This window comes from Phascolarctos cinereus, unplaced genomic scaffold (genome assembly GCF_003287225.1).
Source record: "Phascolarctos cinereus isolate Bilbo 61053 unplaced genomic scaffold, phaCin_HiC Scaffold_2;HRSCAF=192, whole genome shotgun sequence".
Lineage (NCBI taxonomy): Eukaryota > Metazoa > Chordata > Mammalia > Diprotodontia > Phascolarctidae > Phascolarctos > Phascolarctos cinereus.
Genome location: NW_027555625.1, coordinates 370,588,431 through 370,608,662, shown reverse-complemented (window position 1 = coordinate 370,608,662; position 20,232 = coordinate 370,588,431). Strand labels below are relative to the sequence as shown.

At 41.6% G+C, this 20,232-nt stretch overlaps 1 protein-coding gene across 3 annotated transcripts in view; it reads right to left on the bottom strand.

Annotated features, from left to right (window-relative positions):
- Positions 1-20,232, bottom strand: part of KDM3B (lysine demethylase 3B) — a 54,824-nt gene extending 34,592 nt beyond the window's left edge. Inside the window, exons 1-3 of one of the 3 annotated variants that reach the window (XM_021004999.2) lie at positions 19,948-20,232; positions 4,869-5,036; positions 3,002-3,115 (exon numbers count right to left, since the gene is read on the bottom strand). In XM_021004999.2, coding sequence (XP_020860658.1) covers positions 3,002-3,115; positions 4,869-5,036; positions 19,948-20,154 — 489 coding nt within the window. In that variant the 5' untranslated portion in view covers positions 20,155-20,232. Of the gene's footprint in view, positions 1-3,001; positions 3,116-4,868; positions 5,037-6,340; positions 7,564-19,186; positions 19,270-19,947 lie in introns of those variants that run through there. The other 2 variants (XM_078150455.1, XM_021005000.2) reach the window with 2 other exon arrangements.

Sequence of the window (20,232 nt, the reverse complement as noted above, 5' to 3'; positions counted from 1 at the left end):
CATGGGCTATCATGGTAAAAAAAAAATCTATCACTCATTGGCTAGCCTATTGGTGATATGCCTCTTCATACTTATCTAGTTTGGTTCTCAAAACTATTTCAAAGGCCACACTTGAAGCCTTTTCAGCACGTTAGAACTTGTCAGCCCTTGCACTCTGTCGGCAAAGACTTTGAGAGTTCAGAATCACTTCAAAACCATGATAAGGCATCTGAGAAGGACTATGGAGATGCTGGGGATACAAAGACAAAAACTAAAATGTCCCTGCCCTCATAGAATTTTTACTGTTGAAGGGTAAATAACATGTACACAGATAAATAAATATAAAGTAATTTGGAGAGGAAAGCATTAAAACTGGGGGATCATAAATTTAGAACTGGAAGGAACTTTAGAGGTCATCTAGCCCAGTGCTTCTCAAATTGTGGGTCACATCCCCACATGGAGTCGAGACCCATAGTTTAAGAAGTGCTGATGGGTTGAGAATGGAAAAAAGTTTAAGAAGCCCTGATCTAGTCCAATTCCCCTCATTTTACAGATAAAGAAATTGAGACTCAAAATGATTAAATGACTTGTCTTGCATCTCCAACTGCCTTTCAGACATCTCAGGCTGGAGGTCCAGCAGACATCTTAAACTCAGTACTTCCTACCTTCCCTCTTACCACAGAGAGCAACACCATCCTCCCAGTTCCTTGGGGCATAACCTAGCAATTATTCTCAGCTCCCCACTATCTCTCACCCCCCATACGTAATCTGCCAAGGTTGGTTGATTAACTACCTTTGCAACATCTCTCCAATAAGCCCCCCTTCTCTTTTCTGACACTGCCACCCAGGCCCTCTCTCCTTCATGCCTTGATTATTGCAATAACCTGTTGGTGGGGCTGCCTGCCTCAAGTCTCTCCCCACTCCAATCGATTCTCCATTTAGACACTAAAGTGATTTTCCTAAAATTCAGGTCTGACCATGTCACCCCTCTACTCAATAAACTCAAATGACTCCCTATTGCCTCCAGAATCAAATATGAAATCCTACTTAGTGTTCAAAGCCCTGCAAAACTTAGTCTCCCTCCTACTTTTCTAGTCCTTTCCTTACACATTGCTCCCTGCCACATACTCTTCAATCCATCGACACTGACTGCCTGGCTGTTCCACAAACAAGACTCACCTTGGCTCTGGGCATTTTCCTTGGCCGTCTCCCATGCCTGGGATGTTCTCCCTCCTATTATTAGCCTACTGCCTTCGCTGGCGTCCTCTAACTTCCAATTAAATCCCAGCTTCTATAGGATGCCTTTTCCAACTACTCTTAATTTAGTGCCTTCCTTAATTATTTCCTATTTATCCTGTATACAGCTGGTTTGTACACATGTGTTTCCTTGTCTCCAACGTTAGGTCATGAGCTCCTTGAGGGCAGGGATTTTGCCTTTTTTAAAAAATGTCTTTAGTGCTTAAACACAGTGCCTAGCACATAGTAGGTACTTACAGTCAGAAAGGAGAGAGAACTAACAGAGCTCATATTCACCAGATTTTTTAACTTCAAATCCACTGGTTTTTTTTCCTTCTGAGATGATCAAGCTCCCTGCCAAGACCTATTCAATAACAGGTTTTATTTTAAATGTTCAGCGGTACTTCTTCCCAGCCTTCTTTTATTGCACATTCTTCCATTATTGTCCCAGCCACTTGATGGGGGCCACCTCTGGTCATCCTGATCTGTATCTTGCTACTGGACCCAGATAGTTCCGGAGGAGAAAGTGAGACTGGTGACTTTGTACAGCCCTTCCTCACTTCAATTCAATTCATTTTCAAGTCATGGCATCAGCTTCCTGGTCCTCTTCAAGAATGAAGGACAAACAACAGCAGCCTCCTGACAATGAAATGCCTCTGCTTCTTCACAATTTTTTTTTCTTTGATGTACTTCATCCATTATTTTCAGAAATACTTTGGTCTCCCTGACAAGCTGGAGAGTAGGGAAGCATTGCTCCCAACCTATCACTTTCTCTTCTATCAGGGGGAGCAGCCTTATCTTTATAATCTACCTATCTACATATCTACCTACATACCACTGAATTAAGTGTACTCTCTGCATGCCATGGCAAAAATTTCTCTTGCCCCTGAACTTGCTAGAAGCAAGTTCTTCTTATTGGCCACTCTCTTGGGGAAATATTGCAGCAAAGTGCTAGGTTGTAGGCCTACTAAATATTGCTGTACAGGGGGTTCAGTTGACAGGGGCTCCTAAATAAGGCTTCACTTAGTTATAGCAGACTTAGGGGACACAATGCTACTTTGCTCAGCAGCTTGTGATAGGCAATTTGCCAATCTTACCTAAGCCCAAAATGCAAACAGAATCTTTCAACTACTGTTTAGGTTCTCAAGCATAATTAAGTTGATTATCAGTCACTTAGTACCTCTTATTCTTTCCATCATCTTTTTTTTTCCTTACCATCTTTTCCATTTTGCTGACCACCTTCTCTAGCCACAACTCCTTCTGTTCACTTTTACAAGCTTTAAGTTTTCAGAACAAGAGAATACACAAAGGGGAAAGGTATGATCACTAAAGTTTACTTTACACAGTGGCACAGCACCTGGTCAAAGTACTTAATGGCACATAACAGTTCAAGGAAGTACAAAGTTTAAAGCTGAAGGCAAGTAGAAAAATTCCCATATAGTTTTTGTTGGGTGTTTTTGGTGAAGCAATTGGGGTTAAGCGACTTCCCAACGGTCACACAGCTAGTGTTAAGTGTCGGAGGCTGGATTTGAACTCAGGTCCTCCTGACTACAGAGCCAGTGCTCTATCCACTGCACCACCTAGCTGCCTCAATTCCCATATATTCCTAATGTAAGCTCTATAAGGGTAAGGACTGTATTTTTTTTCTTTGGTCTTCTCCACAATACCTTCTCAATGCTTCCCGCAGACACTTAGCAAACGTCTACTGATTGATTGAATGCATATATATTAGCCAAGGAAACAGTAACAGGAATAGTTATGAGGCTCTACAGCAGAGTTCAAGTACCTGGAATAGGCGTAATCCAGTAGCATCTGACAAGAATCGGAGATCTCGATCCAGAAGAAATTCCACTGGAACCACAGACCCCAAACCCAATTTATCCACTAATGGAGTGAAGGTCTGTGAGAAGTGGAGAAAAAGGAGATTAAATACTTGGAAGCACATCATGGCCAAACTCTTACCTGAACAGACCCCAAAGCTTCCATTTGTTCATAAACTTCTTTGTCAGAACTTTACAGTAAGTAAAGTTGATTGACAATTTAAAGCACAAAGTGCTATAAAATGATTCCTAACTCAGCACCAATTCCTTCAAATAACCTTCCCTTTCTTTATCCTTTTTTTTTATTAGCCATCATAAGCAAGGCAATCCTGTGCAGAAAAGTTAATTTAAGGTCAAAATGCAAAAATTCTGAAATTCTCTATGATCTCTAAGGGACTCAACCTTCATGCCAGGTCTTGTTAGGACTGAGCCTGGATAAAGACCCAAGGAAAACAGGTTCAAATTTAAGACCTCTGGATAGTGTTCCTGGAATCTGAGGGGTTCCAAAAAATAACCATTCTTCAATACAACAAACATTAATTGTCTAAAATGTGCAGGGTCCTTAAAATCTATGTGCATATGCACACAACTTTTCAAATATAAACTGACCATAAATATCATTCAAAGCTCTAATGAAAGAGATAGCTAAACAAATTATGGTATATGAATGTAATGGAATATTAGTGGGTCATAAGAAATGTTGAGTAGGAAGAATACAGAAAAATATGGGAAAATAGAAGTAATGCAGAGCAAAGAAATGCAGAACTGAGAAAACCTCCACCAACATACATTATATCCACAACAACTATGGAAATAAAGATGAATACTATAACAAAAACAAAATCCATAAAATATACCAAAAAAATGCAGAAAGGGTCTTAAAAACCAACAGCACAGTTTCATTTCTGCCTTGTTAAATATACTTTTAAATACAATTTTATAAAAGGAAGAATACATTTAATATCACTCCCAAAAAAAACAAAAGGAAAGAGAACTTGTTCTAGCAAGTGCAAATGTATCTTACACTGACAATGGGTCACTAAAAGTTTAAGGCCCAGTTTTTTTTTTCATGAATTCAAACTTAAACTATCAATTTATTGTCTTTCAGTTGTTGCCACTTTTTACTTAATGTTTTCGACAACAGAATAAGTAAGAAAAAAGTACTTACCTTTAGAATTAAATTCTGTTTATTATATCCTACCTTAGAGATAGGGAAAAGGACTAGACCGGTAATTTAGCTGATAAGGGCAACTCCCAGGAGAGGAAACGGCTACCAAGGCAGTCTGCACCTTCTCAGTTTCCCAAACTTGCCTGGAGTAGAGAATTGTCTGAGGCACCGAGGGGTTAAATTAGGCCCTGTCCAGGGTCACAGAGCCTAGTGGTGCCAGAGGCAGCACTTGAACCCATATCTTACTGGCTCTGAAGCTAGCTTTCTAGCTGATGCCTTAAAAGGGCAAATATTTGATCATTTTAAAAAATCTCCTTCAAGGATAATATACCCATTCCAAAAATTTTCTATAAGAATGTACTGAAGATGACAAAATTCCCCAGAGATTAAAAAGTAACTAAATATTTTAAGATAATAAAAACTTTCAGAGCACATTTGAGAAAACATTTCCTATTTGCGTTTGTCTTGTCCTGCAGAAAATTATTTGACAGCAAGGTCCATGTTTCTAAATTATGCAGATCAATTCTCAAAAATTATAGCTGTTAATAAAAACCTCACATATACAGTATAGATTTGGTTATCCTATCAGATTCCTACTACAAATGTAACTTCCAAATCAAACTCAAAAGCAGAAGGCTAAATCAGTTGCTGCCCACTATACTCACCAGGGCTGGCCACTGTGCAATTGAGACCCTGGTCCCCTGGAGGAGAAATGGATCCTTTCGAGGAGCCCAGACTAATGAGCCTTCTAGCAGCAGCACAATAACCTCTTCGGCATGGACTTTCACCCAGGAGTGTTGCTTCCAGTTGCAGCCATCAAATTCCACAAATATCTGCCAGAGAATCCAAGAAAAGATTAAAAGATCTATTTTGGAATTTCTTCATCTTACAACATACTCATACAAACCCCTTCTGCTCTGCAAATGGTTAAAGAAAAAAAACTAAGTTCTTTTAAAATTACTTTAGAATTCATTTTAAGAGTTACTGAGCATAATTTAATGAGATAGAAGGCTGGTTTTCAGGCCCATTTTATCACTTAAGATACAGAAGTATAGACACTGACAACCACAGAGACAATAATTCTCAGCAAGGCCTACACAAGAATTTCTAATCTTCCACTTCCTTCTCATTAGGCCAATGGACAATTTTAATGTATTATAGGATCTCAGGGGAGTCATAACATAAAAATGAAGTTATGGCTTTAGCTTCTAAATCCTTTTGGATTCTATGGCAAGATTACAGGGTGTGTGTATCAACACGCTCTGTGCACTTATGCTGAAAATTAATGTGAATTAATAATAATAATAATAAAAAATAATAACAATTGTTGTTGTCATTAGTGATTATAATCTATTTGCCAAGAGATGCTTCAGTCACAATAAAGCTTCCCATTCTTCCCTGAAGAGACTATTTCAGTTTCTTAAAATGTAGTTAACTGGAAATTACTACATGGAAACAGTTCATACTAAAGATACTTTTAATAACAAGCTCCCACCCCATCTAGTTTGGTTTTGGCTCACAATCATACAAGTCACAAAGTACCCAAGATGTATCTATACAGATATGGGATTAATGTAGAAAACAACCTATTCATTAAACACACAGCAAATTCTCAATAAAATGTCTGTTGATAGATGTTACTAAAAAGTTGTCTAAACAATGAAGTGATACATACAAAGTTCTAGTTTCCCCAACATTCTCTAGAGTATGTTGCATACTATGGGCCCAGATTCCCACTTCCATTTCATGTAATTATTCTGGGACCAAACAATCAATCCAAATTAGGAAATGGGAAGAATGGCAGTTGGATTCATTCAACAAATATTTACTAAGTCACTGAAAAGGAACAAAAGGAAAATGATAGATGGTCACTGTTCTCAAGGAACCTACCCACTACTATGCCTATGGCTAACACTCTACCTACATTACCTATTACTCTGCCTATTCCGTCTCTTATTCAGTCACAGGACACCTAGAAGCCAACTATTCCTAACCCAAACCTCCTGCTCTCTTATTCCTATCCTTCTTGACCCTGTTCCACCTATGTGCAACTCCAACCCTGCCCTTTCCTGCACCCTCTGGTATTCCCACCGCGTAGTGAACAAGCTTTCCTTCATCCTGGACCTCTTTCTCTCACCTTCCTTTCATCTACTTGTTCTTCCCCTCGATGACAGGCCATCCTCTCCAGCACTTGCTGCACCTTCATTCAAATCCTCTTACACAATGGTCCTGGAGAAGTTTTGCTTCCTGCTGTCACTCTGAGACTCCCTTTTTGCCATGATAATTCAGTTACCTGTCTTCCTTTGAAGTTTGGCCAATTAAATTTTCTACCCAGTTCATTCTCCTTCCCTTCTCAAGGAGTTGGGCACTGGCTAGCTTACTGTCTTCCTCAAGAGACTTCAACTTCCATGTTGATGCTCCCTCAAACTTCCTAACCTCTCACTTCTTCAAGCTCTTTAAAAGCCATGACTCACTCCTTTGGGGCACTTTATTCACAAACAGCGATCACAGCCAAGATCTCATCATTATCTACAATTGTTCTACTTCCTTGAACAAAAATTCTACATTCTTCTACATGACCAAATCCTCCTCTCACATTCTATCTATCTCTATGTTCTATTCTTCCTAAACCTATTCTTCATTCTCATCACAACCTACAATCCCCTCCACCTTTTAGAGCTTTTTCTATCCAGTCCCTGTGGCATGGCAGTACTTTTTGATTCCCTATTTCATTGATATCCTTATTCACATACTCAAAACCTTTTTTCCTCTTTAGTCTCTCAAGACCTACAGGTACCTTCTGTAGGCCCCATCCTATAACCTCATGCCCCTTCTTTGACATTTCCACATTTTCCTACTACATATAACCCAGGGCACAAAATGCCTTTTTTTGGTGCCCATAGATAAGTCCTTGCTTTTGTGTGTGTGTGTAAAAGGGAGTAGGGTTAAGGGATGTTTTTAGTCATTGATGACTTTGAAGAATGAGAAATAGTGTGTTAGTGGGAAAACGGGTTGAAGAAATATAACCACTGCTTCTACCTAATCAGGTTTGTACATTAGCAAAGAATTGTGGCTTCCAGGAGGAAAAAAAAAAAAGAACTAAGTATTTGAGACAAGGGCTGGGGTGGGTAGAAGGAGGGATTTACTGGGGGTTTTTTGGGGGGAGGGGAGAATGTTAAATGCATGAGACTGTAAGGTAAGATTCAGTAAGGGTAGTAGTCTCACCTTGGGCAGACAGGAAAACAAACCCTGTGTCTTCTAACTGTATGGGCTTCTTTATATTTCCCTGGCCTAGAGTGGGGAACAGCCAAAAGACAGTCTGTAGGCTGTGTGAACCAATCTGAACTGTTCAACTTCAGAAAAGAGAAAAAGAAACTTCTAGCCAATTATCCTCCCTTCACAAGAAAGAGAGTAGTATTTAAATTTAAATTTAAAAACAAAAACAAAAAACTATATGGGGTATATGTACATAGGGGCTGGGGTGTATATGTAGAACTTAAAAGATTAAAGCCTTGTGGACATTATTGCAACTACCAGAGAGGCAGAACAAATGGGAAGGTATGGTCAGAAGTAGAGCTCTCCTGCTAAGGAGAAAAGGACTATTTGTAGCAGAAGGGAACTGGGACCAAAAAGTCCATTTTGGTTGCTGGCCATCTTTTACTTCAGCTTGAGGTGGTGGCTGAGTAACCCTAACCCTCACTCATCCATTTACCAGGTAGAATCACAGTGTAAAGGCAGGAACCACCAGGCCTCTTGGTGGCTGTGGTTTTAACAAGCACACACCTAATGAAGCACACTTCCGTGGGAGGGAGGGGCATGGTTGGATGGAGGTTAAAAAGTAGGAGGTGGCTGGCCAACTTAACCATGTTACTGATAAGGGGGGGTGGGGTGGGGAAGGGTCATGGGGGTTTATTTTCTGGTGGGACTAGCATGTCATTAAAGCAGGCCTTTGGATATACCAAAAAAATTAAATAAAAAACAAACAACTATCCATCCATATTGGACCCTGCTGTCAAAGAATTTTCTGAAGGACAAGACAAACCATAAGCATCCCAAACCCAAGTCATTCCCTCCCCAAAAACTCTCTAGCCTTCTGACCTTCCTTTATGTACTGACTGGCAAGGCACTAGCGCCTTTTCACTTACTTTTGGACCTCAGTGTCACTGTCATTCTTGACTCCTTTATCCAATCAGCTGCCAAATCAGGTAAACTTTCTCTGAAACACCTTTAGAATACAATCATTCCTCTACAGTTACACAACTACCCACCCTTTAGAATCTCACCTCCTTTTGTCTGGACTGTTCCAATCATGTTCTCAATGGTCTGAGTGCCTCCCGTCTCTCCCCCTGCTCCCATTTATCCTCCACACAGCCACCAAGGTGATTCTCCTAAGGCGCAAGTCTGATCACATTACTCCCTCCCCAAACCCTCGATCGAGAAACTCTGGCTTCCTATTACCTGCAGGGTCAAATATAAAGTCCTTGGTGTGACAGTCAGGTGTCTTCACTCTTGGCCTCTTCCTCCCCTTCCATTCCACTTCCCTCTAGGCACTCTACGATCCAGCCATGCTGGCCTACTGGCTACTCTTCACCTAAGACGGTCCATCTTTCCTTAGTGCCTTTCCTCAGCTGTTACCTGGAGAACTCACCCTCCTGACCTCACTTTCAGAATCCCCAGCTTCCTTTAACACTCAGCTCAAGCACCACTTACTCCAGGAGCCACTTCCTGATCCTCCCAGCTGCTGTTAATAAGAACTCTAAGGTTATCATCTATCTTCCTGTATTTATTTTGTATTTTCTGATTTATCTACTTATGTTGTTTCCCCACCCCCATTAGAATGTAAGTTTGCTTAGGGCAGAGAACTGTTTTTGTTTTTTCTTTATATGCCCAGCACTCAGGAAGGGGAAAGAATTAGGGTTAGGGTTAACTACTCTGAAGTAGGCACTGTACTGAGCATTTTATAAATATTCTCTCATATTAGCATACAGGCTCACAGTAAGCACTTAATAAATACTTGTTGGTTAACTAATTGATTCTCTGAAATTCGTAATCCAAAATCTCTGTTTGGGGAGATCAACTGACTTGCCCCAGGTCATACCCCCAGTAGGTGTCAGAGGTCAGATCTGAACCCCAGGGTGCCTGGCTTTGAGGCCAGCTCTCTATCCCACCAGGGGTGGGGAACCTGTGGAATTCTAGGTTCTTGGGTGCAGGCTTTTGACTGAGTACAAGCTTTTACAGAACAAATCCTTTTATTAAGGGGATTTGTTCTGTGAAATTTGGATTCAGTAAAAGGGCTGAACTTGAGGACCTAGAGGGCCACAAGTGGCCTTGAGGCTGCAGGTTCCCCACCATGCTGCCTCTTTAACACTAATATACTCACCTAAAACTTATGCTAAAATCTAAGTAAAAATAATAACGAAAAAATTGAAACCTTCAGCATATGTTGGAATATAATATTCTATTACAAGTAACCTTGGGAATTGAAAACAATAATCTAAACGATAAACTTTTAGGTATTCTCTGAACTGCTTTACAATTCTAAGGAAGAGCTAGCACACAGTGAGTCATCTAATCGATGTAAAATCAATTATTTCCTAACTTCCCTGACTGTTGAGTATATAAGAACTGAGGGCTGGAGGGCCTTTGTTGTTGGGTTTTTTTTGGTCTGTTTTTTTTGATGAGGCAATCAGAGTTAAGTGACTTGCCCAAGGCTGGAGCTCTATCCACTGCGCTACCTAGCTGCCCCTGAACCAGCCTTTGGCAAGCCAAGGACAACCACTTTCTTGAGACTATGCACTAAATGATCAGATAATGGTCTCATATCCAAAAAACTGATTAAAATGTGTTCAAACAAGAACCATTCCCAATAAATAAATGGGCAAAAGATATGAAGTTTTCAAAGAAAGAAATTCAAGCTATCGATAACCATATGAAATATGGTCTATATTACTAATAATTAGAGAAATGAAAATTAAAGCAACTCCAGTATCTACTTCATATCCCTCACACTGGCAAAGGCAAAATGAAAATGACAAGTGCTGAAGGGACTGTGGTAAAACACGCACGCTAACATACTGTTGGCAGGGCTGTGAACTGGTCCAGTTATTCTCGAACTATTACCACCAGTCTTTCAAACCCCCAAATCACTAACTGTCCCTTAAACCCAGAGAAACCATTACTAGAACTATATATTCCATAGGGATCAAAGAAAGAGGAAAAGAACCGATATTTACAAAAATCCTTATAGCAGCTTTTTGTAGGGGCAAAGAAATACTAGAAATTAAAGGAGTGCCCATCAACTGGAGCATGGCCAAACAAATTATGGTACATGATATAACAGAATATTCCTATGTTGTAAGAAATGATGAAAGGAACAATTTCAGGGAAAACTAAGAAGATCTCTATGAACTGATGCAGAATGAACAGAACCAAGAGAATTATACAACAGCAACAACTGTAAATTATAAAGAAAAAAAACTTTGAAAGACTTAAGAACTCTGATTAATGCAATGTCCAACTAAGATTCTAGAGGAATGATGATGATGCATAAAACAAGACATATATTTTCAGCTATAGTCAATGTGGAAATTTGTTTTACCTGACTAAACATATTTGCTATAAAGTTTCCTTCCCCCAAAAAAGGGGAGAGGGGAACCAAAAAAGGAGGAAAAAAAGTCAGGGTCAATGAGGCATGAAGAGACTAGGAAACATCACAAGCAGGATGGTTTTGGAAATTACAGGCTGACTTCATTACATATTTTAAGAAGAAAAGCAAGCTGTATATATAATAGACTCCCAATTTCATGTATGATCAATTTTCTTTTTCTGTTCTATGCATATGGAAACACTCATTTTATTTAGTTTGTACATTTTAGAATTAAAAGTTTAAAAAAGGAATGTGATATAAAAACAAAAACCATCTATTTTCTTAAAGATTAATGATTAGAATAAAAATGTGGAGTGTTTCTGATGAGTTGATGAATACCTGCAAAGGATATGCATCTAACGTTGAGCTTAATTCAATTCAGAAAATAAAAGTCTCAGAAATGAGTTAAGATCAGAAAAATTTTATACACAAGATAACTGGTAGTAGTCAGATCACAGATTAGCTAGTAGTAAAGATTAAGACAAAATAGGTGATGGTATGTGGGTATATCAACCCATAGAACACTGAAAGCAAAATACTAAGTTCTAAATGGAATGTGATCAAAAGAAGTGGTCCAACATAGCTGAAAAACAGCACTGTTTCTCAAAGAGGAGAAAAGGCAACAGTATGCTGTAACTGGGACTTGGGAACCAGAGGATAAATTATCCTAAGAGAACAGACATACAGTAGTACAACTTTTTTGCTCTTCTTTAAAAGATTCCCTCCAACCTGATATGACTTCGGAGTTTTAAAATCAAATATGGGAAAAAACAGTTCCGAAACACCACATTTTCATAAACTCTCCCGAGAGGACGGAAAAAAAAAATACAGGTCTTCCAAAGTGATATAAAGCAGAACAGCGTTTGCTTCTAGTTTTCACAAGGCTTGTTCTCCTTTGAGATATCACTGATAACAGAACTTTCCTTCCCAATCTTCTCTACATTTCGTACCAAATGGGAGTCTTCCAAAATATCCATCCTATAAAACTGTGTAGCAAACTGAGACAATGTTGGGGAAGAACCAGTTATTTCATAGCATCATAATATCTGGGGCTGGAAGGGACCTCTGGGAGAACCTTTACTTTTGCAGACATTATTCTCTTCTCACGGCTCCCCCTATAAAAACTTAATTCAAACATTCCTAAACAGATTGGCTTTTGAAATTAAATAGCTTAGGTACCTCACAGACACGTTCTAAAAACACTTGCATGTATATTTAAAAAAAACCCTTCAATTTACACTTAATCCTCTTCTTCCAAACTTCTTCCAAAGATTTCCCATAGGTTATTATAGTTTGTATGTTTCCCCTCAGCTTCCCTAGAAGACATAAGATAGATCCTTTCTCCTTCGCCCCTCCTCCATCTCCCTCCTGTTCTCCCTGCCCCCCACATTAAGAGGCTACCTGCCCGACTTCAAACAACAAACCATTAACTCACTTGAGATTAGTCACTAGAATTGTCAAATCTTTCTCTTTTCTTGGCTTACCAAAATAAGTACTGACTTAATACAGGAGATTAGAATAAACTTTTGTAATTTGTTCTGAGTCAGGAATTCCAACGGAGCACAGATTTAAAGAATATTATAAAAAAAGTATGATGAAAACCCTAGGATGGGCTGGTCATGTGACAAGTGAGGTAAGTATAACTGATACTGATGGATATATGTGCTACGCTGGCATCCCTACTATGTTAGGAGAATACAAGTACTTTTGAATTATCTCCACGGCAAGCTTATGGCCAGACTTGGACAAGAGTCATACAAAATGTTTAGGTATGAGTGGGTTGCAATATGCATACCTGGATGCAATACTCATATCCCTATAATCACAAATCCATTTGAGTATCTAACAGTATTATAAGGAGGTATTTTAAAGGTAAATCTTAAATGTTCCTGAAACAGTATAAAAATTGTCTACTAGAACAATTTTACATCCTAGTTTAATTAATTTAAAAACAATATCCCAAAGGAAGATGATGGAGAGAACTCCCAAAGGGAGTTGATGCTGGTCCCTGCCAGTGACAAACACCCAGGAGGACTTTCCATTGAAGACTCTAAAAGAACCAATTAAGATGCAGAAAGTACAGATGATCTCAGCTTTCCAAAGGCTAACGACGATCAGTTCCCAGGGTAGTTCAAGCAGTGGATTCTTATGTGAGGGCAACAGCCACTTTATAGTCTTGAAACAGGGTTATAAAATTTCAGAATGGAAATGGGGAACACAAGAAGTAATTTATTTTAAACAAATAAGCAGTCACTGCTCACTGAGATACGTAATTCTCTAGCAACCCTGATCCAGAAAAACAGTTTAAAAGGGCCACACACAGAATGATTTTAGTAGGCTCAAAACAAATTACTGACATGATTCTACCACCACCAGATAAATCCAGAAGAAATATTTCAATTGTAAACTCTGTGAATCCAAATTGGATTTACACCCTATGGATTAAACTAATTTATGAATGGGTTGTCCTCCAAAAATTCTAAGTTGGTCTTGCTTGGAATCTAGAACACATTTTCCTATCGAACAATATTGTAGAAGAGGGTTAACTCAAAGCCTTGTTATTATTATATATATATTTTTTAAGAAAACCAGGACAAAGGCATTAGAATTTCAATCAGTCAATCAGCATTTAACTGCCTACTACCAGCTACAAGTGAGGCTAGGAGCTAAGGATACAAATTAAAAATAATAATAATATAGCTCCAGGCCCCCAAGGAGTCTGCAACAGGAGGGAACCTGTACACAAATGAGTAAATACCAAGAAATCTGAGAGGTGGAAGCAGAGCTTCCATCTGAGCTAAGCCTTGAATGAAGCTCAAGATTCTAAGAAGCAGTACACTTCAAACAAGGGGGAATACAGAGAAAGCACAAAAGTACAGAACAGCAAGAGACTGAATGCCACATTCAGGAACCAAAGAGTAGGCCAGTTTGGCTAAAATGTAGAGGAGTAACTTGAAAGTCTGGATGGTAGGCTGCAGTCAGGTTACAAAGGGCTTTAAGTGTCAAGGTAAGGGGTAGACGGGCAAGTGGTGGCCCAGTGGATGGAGTGCCAGGCATGAAGTCAGGAAGAGTTCAAATCTGGCCTCAGATACGTACAAGCTGTTTGACCCTGGATAAGTCACTTAACCCTGTTTGCCTCAGTTCCTCATCTGTAAAATGAGGAAGAAAGAAATGGCAAACCACTCCAGTATCTTTGCCATGAAAACCCCACGCAAAGAGTCACAAAGAGCCGGACATAACTGAAACGACCAAACAAAAGGAGTATATATTTTATCCTAGAGGCAATAGAGAGCCACTGAAGATTTCTGAGAAAGAGAGCAATAACATGATTAGACCTAAGCTTTGAGTAAGATTATTTTGGAAATTCTACAGATTATACAATAGTCCAGGTAAGAGATGAGATGATGACAGCCTGAAGTAGGGCAGTTTGAGTTGAGATTGGGAAAGGTCGACTGTGCAGGAAGCAGTGATTTGAAGTGGCAAATAATTAGATAATGGGATAATGGAGAGTTAAAAGAGTCAAGATACTTAACACTGTTATGAAAATGGGTGACCAGAAGAATGATGGTGCCCTCGACAGTAAATAGGGAAATTTGGAGGAGGGGTAGTTTGAGTAGGGGAAACAATAATCAAAATAGAACTCTATTTTGATGTCAGTATGATGCATGTATATCATCCTCCCTCTGAAATTCTTCCTTCTTCCACACAATTAAAAAAAAATTAAGTTTGTATTTATTGGACATACAAAGAAAAAAAAACCCAGGCAGCCAGGTGGCAGTGAATAGAGCACTGGCCCTGGAGCAAAGAGGATCTGAGTTCAAATGTGACCTCAGACACTTGACACTTACTAGCTGTGTGACCCTGGGCAAGTCATTTAATGCTGACTGCCTCTGGGAAAAACAAAACAAAGAAAAAAAACAGGGAAGATAACGTTTTTTTCTTTTTTAAATAGAAAATAAAGTTGTAGAACTTGACAGAAATACTGTCTATAAATGCAAGTGAGAAGGGATTTGGCTTAGAGGTGCCAGTAAGGAAGGGGTATAGAAGGTGAACAATATTATTGCAAATGGAGTCAGTCCAGGCCCAAGGAATAAAGATTAGATAAGGTCCAGAAAGTATATACTCTATGGCTTGGGATAACATAAGTCACATGAACAGATGGGTTAAAGTCTCCTCTGGAAATCTTTATCATGGTAACCTACGCTTTAAAAAAATGTTGCACTGGGAAATAAGATACACAGGCAATGTGTATAGAAATCTATCCTGCCCTACAGGAAAACAGAAGGGGAAGGGGATAAGAGAAGGGGGGGAGATAGAAGGGAGGGCAGATTAGGGGAAGGGGTATTCAGAATGCATGCTGTTTTGGGGTGGGGGGAGGGACCAGGTGGGGAGAAAATTTGGAACTCAAAATCTTGTGGAAGTGAATGTTGCAAACTAAAAATAAATAAATAAATAAATTTTCAAAAGAAAAGAATTTTAAATAAAAAATGCTGCCGATACAATTAGGGGTAGCATCTTATATAAATTAGGCTTTAATTTTTGGAAATTTTAATATATTAAAAGATAAAAAGCAAGTGATGTCAAATAATGGAATGTACTGATAATGGATGGAAGAGACCGAAGGACAAATGACAGCTAACAAAGAATGGGTTAGTTATGTCTTTCATACTGTCCGTGCTCTGACAGTAGAATAATGTTCTTGGTTTACTTCCTGCCAACAGCTTCAAACCACGAAGTCTCCACCCAGGCCATCATGCCCACCCCCTACCTCAGGACACCCAACAAGTGACCTTTTGCCTCATCTACCCCAGGTATGAAGCCTCCACCACACTTCCTGGCTATAGCTCCAAAGAATGGCTAAACCCTTCCCCCCTTCCCCCAACTCTTTTCAGCTCCCCTTTAAGTGTAGTCTTCCCACAAAAGAATGTAAGGTCCCTGAGGGCAGGACAAATGCTTTGCATTTGTATACCCTGAAAGAGCAGAAAGCCTAGGTCTTAAATGCCAAATAAATGGAATAGCTCTCTTTTAGGCAGAAATACTGTTTAAGTAGAACAAAATAACCCAACAGCCTAAGCCTTAGCTTAACGTCAGTATCTTTTTGTTGGCATATCCCTTTCCCATCCAGCTGTACTGGTGTGGACTAGACTCTATCATCTAGGAAAACTTATCAACTGGAAACTAATCATGCTACTAAATAGCGTCAGTCAGGATCCTCACCTCTCATCTGTACCCTCAGCCCTTCTGACTGCAGGGCTGGATGACTGAAAAGAACTCCTCTCAAAGCTTTCACTTAAAGAGGTCTCTCAGCCCAGTCCAGCCCTCTCGCCCGTTTCCCAACTGTCTGTTTGGACTGGATTCTATCACTTTCTTTTCCTTTCCTTTTCCTTCCCTTCATTCTCCTTTCAGCCTTTTCATCTTCTTTTTATGGGTTGTCTCTCCCCCTTCCATTGTAAACTCCTTGAGGACAGGGGCTGCTTTTTCATATTTATATCTCCTTCGTTTAGCACAGTTCTTGGCACACAGCTGTCATTTCATGTTTACTGACTGACTGGGTGGTTGTTGCTGCTGCTGCTACTACATATTCAACCTCTGAATTCAGTCAATGGAGTTGTCTTAATCTCCAGATAGTGGGTAGGGAGTATCCAGCCTATGTAGACTATCCAACCCATTCTCAGGCTAAGTATAGCTTCCACTGTAAATTAATAAAATGGCGTTTGGGTTTATAAACCAGTCTCTTATGAATTTAGATTTCATGATTCAGAACGTGACTGCTCCTCGGTGAAGAGATAAAAGTAAGCTTCTCACAGTCTGCAATCCCGTGGACAGAGTGACGTCCCCTCTACCTTCCTGAAACAGCCAGACGATAATTGTCATCTCAAGAAGCAAAGGCATTTTGGAGTCTTGAAAAACACCAACCTGTCAAAGGCAAGTGAAAACTGAGAAGCAGTAGCAGGTGCTATGGCAAGAAAAGCCTGAAGGGGCCCACCCCAGCTGTTGTTTAGGGTGCTACTGACAAATGAAACTGACATACTACCTTATAGTAGTCATGTAGAGGTGGAAGTTATATGGTTGCTGAGGAAAACAACAGGAAAAGCAAGACTGGTAAAATCCTGTTCTCAGGGAAGGAAATCCATGATAGGAAAGAGACAATTAGTGAAGCAGAAAATAATTAGTCCTAGCCTATTGAAAGGTTTGTGAAGAGTGAACATCTTTCACTCGGAACCATCTAGACAGATACCAGGGGAAGATCAGTTAATAGAGAATATTCTAAGGAAATTGAGGAAGTAATGATTCATTCACTAATTTAACAACTATTTATTGAGTTGTTACTATGTAAGAAAGTATGAACACAGGAAGAGATAGTGAACAAACCTGAAATAAGTAGAAGAGAAAGGAAAGTTACGATGATGCTATTTTAGAAACTCTAGTAAGCTGCTCAACAGCAGCATCTGATCTGACGGAAACTGGCAATTAAAAAACACCCCAAACCAAAACCCAAATGGCACAATTGTACCTGAGTGCGGAAAAACTCAATGTGGCTCCAGACCAACTGAGATTTAAACTTCTAAGCTAAAAGACACAGGTTTTTATATATTCATCTTCCATCTCAAGGAGATTGTAAATTTGCATGTTGTTTTGCCACTATGGTGATAGAGGAGCATTAACTTCTGAGCAATTTCAGCATCAAAGTGTATTTAGAAATTTACACTACCATTTGTGCCTAAAGTTAAGAGGAATGTTTTGAATCACTCCAGAAGCTTGTTTAGTCAACCCTCAATTATTCATACTAAATAGGGGAGCCCTGCTATGCATTACTCAAAACTATGAATGCCTGAAAACATCTTAAAAATAACAGAAAGAACATATGCCCAATCATTGGCCTGCTCTCTACAAACTCCACCCATGAGTACAGGAAGAGCACTTGTGATTGGTGGATGGATATGTTTACTACAGTGTGATATGTTTACTACAGTGTGTTGTACAACGGCCATGCAAATTAGAAAGGCCCACAAGCCTAAGGCCTAAAAGAAAATAGGATGGTGGCTAAATAAGAAATTTAATCAGAATGGAAAATATGGCATACAGTTTGGCTTCTATACATCTTCAAATTACAGATATACACTTATCGCCAAATTATTATCACGACAATGGTTAAATGTGCAAGAGCAAGAAATATCTTGCAAGCATATCAAAATTTCCACAAGTTCAATTTTATAAGAGCTTTTAAAAAACCCGAACTTTTTGTTTTGGCTTCATGCAGAGCCCCACTGCTAGGTCATAGTGAGGTATCAAAGTGTACACTCCAGTTTCCACAACTACTACAATTTTACCTACTCTGTGGAACCAGGTCTGTGGGTCTTCTTCGTGAATTAACAGATGTTAAGCTTACTCAACTTGCTTCAAATATCCAACTCCCTTAGAAGACATGAAAGTTGGTTATTTAAAGACCATCACTCTCAAAATGAGAGGTAAAATACATGGCTAGCCCTAATTCATTTCTTACACTGATAACTTCACTGGTAAATAAGAATTAAACTGAAGAGATGTGGACCAGTGCGTCTCCAAATATCTTAAAGGAGCCCTAAACCTTAATAGCAACCTCACTTCCAAGAGCAGAGTGAGGGGAATGCCAACTCCACTTCGAGAATCAGATGTGAGGGGAATACCAATTCCACTTTGACCCTATTTCCCCAAGTCAAAGTATGAAACAGGATAACAGGAGATCTCCCTTCAAATTCCCTTCTCCTTGGCCTCCTCCTTTCCACATTTTCTCTATCTTAAAAATAAATAAATAAAATCCCTCCCCTGTCCCCTTCAGAATCCCTGAGTCTAGTCACCTAACAATCCACAAAGCACCAAGGCTGAGTTTTTAGAAGACGACCAAGATTACTAAAAAGCTATAAACCAAATAACACCCACGAGATCAGACAGAGTAACACTTATTAAATTATACCAGTCCCAAACTTCAAAAATCACCAACAACTGTTTTTAAGTTAATCGCTGATAAATACAGGCAGGTGCAAACACTGCTCCAAAAAACTAAACTTTCAAAGCATGACGTTTAACTGTCACATACCTCCAGAGGCACCCCCACATTTCACAAGCTAACCTCACAAAAGAGAAGCTCGGGCCAGCCCGGAGAAGGAGGAGGAACCGGAGGCCGCACAAGCTCCGGACACGGTCCGGCCACCCCGAGGTCAAAACCTCCGCCTCGAGCTCGCGGGCGGCCCGGCTCGGATGCTCCTGACTCGGATGCTCCCGACTCGGATCACGACCCCCCCCCCACTGCTCCCCAAACGCAAAGTTTAAACCAAAACCAAACACAAAACCCAGAACCTCTCCCGGGGCGGGCGGGAGCTGACTCCAGAAGCAGGAAACCGAAGGAGCCGAACGGGCCCCAGGGGAGAAGCGGCGGCCGGGCCGAGGCTGCTGTCACCCTCCGGGGGCACTGCGGGTGCTGGAAACCGGAGCGGCCCGCCACGGGCTGCGAGCCTCCTCCGAGGCCGGGCCGGCTGCCGGGACTAGCCTAGCCCAGACCCGTACCCCGCGCCGGCCCCTGCCCTCCGTCCCGCCCTCCCCCGCACGCTGCCCGGGCTCCGGGGCTGGCCGAGGGCGGCGGATGGGGTGCGAGACTCCTGGAAGGGGGAGCGGGAGAGCGGAGCCCGAGCTCCGAGCCCTCCCGGGGGGAGCTGCAGGCAGGGCGGGAGGCAGGCAAAGGGCTGCAGCTCCGGGGGCGCCCACTGCTGGCCGGGGCCCGGAGGCCCAGCAGGGCCCCAGGGTTGGGGGGGAAGGATTCCGGGGGACTGTTGGGAAGGCGTGTTTGGGGAGAGGGGGGCGTCGGGAAAGGGGTCGCCCAGGAGGCGGGGCCTGATGGCTGGAAAGCAGCAGCTCCCGGTCTCCGGCTCGTCTCCCAGGAGGAAATGGGGGGCACTCCAGGGGGCTCGCCCCTTCCTGAGGCCCCGGGGCCCTGGGGCCCCACCCGCCCCTTCACGGAGGTCCCTACGGGCGAGCTGAGGGCAGGAGCCGCCCCCCTGCTCCCTGGGCCGCCGCAGGCCCCGCAGCCCCGGCCTTGCGTGCCCAGCGTGCCCGCCACTCACCGCCAGATCCTGGGGCACCGCCCCGCTCATGGCCCGCACAGTCCCGGCCCTCCAGGCCCGAGTGCGCAGCGCAGGCCCCGGATCCCCGCTCTCGGCAGCTGCTGCTGCTGCCGCCGCCACCGTCGGTGCCTGGGCCGAGGCCGCCGCCGCATCCGCAAACAGAAGCAGCAGCCGCTTCCCCACCGGGGAGGCCGCCGCGTCCGCCATGACCAAGGCCGGCCGGACCCGCCGCTCCCACCGCCTCCCCAAGCCCAGGAGCTGCCGCCGCCGAGCGCCCGATCCGCC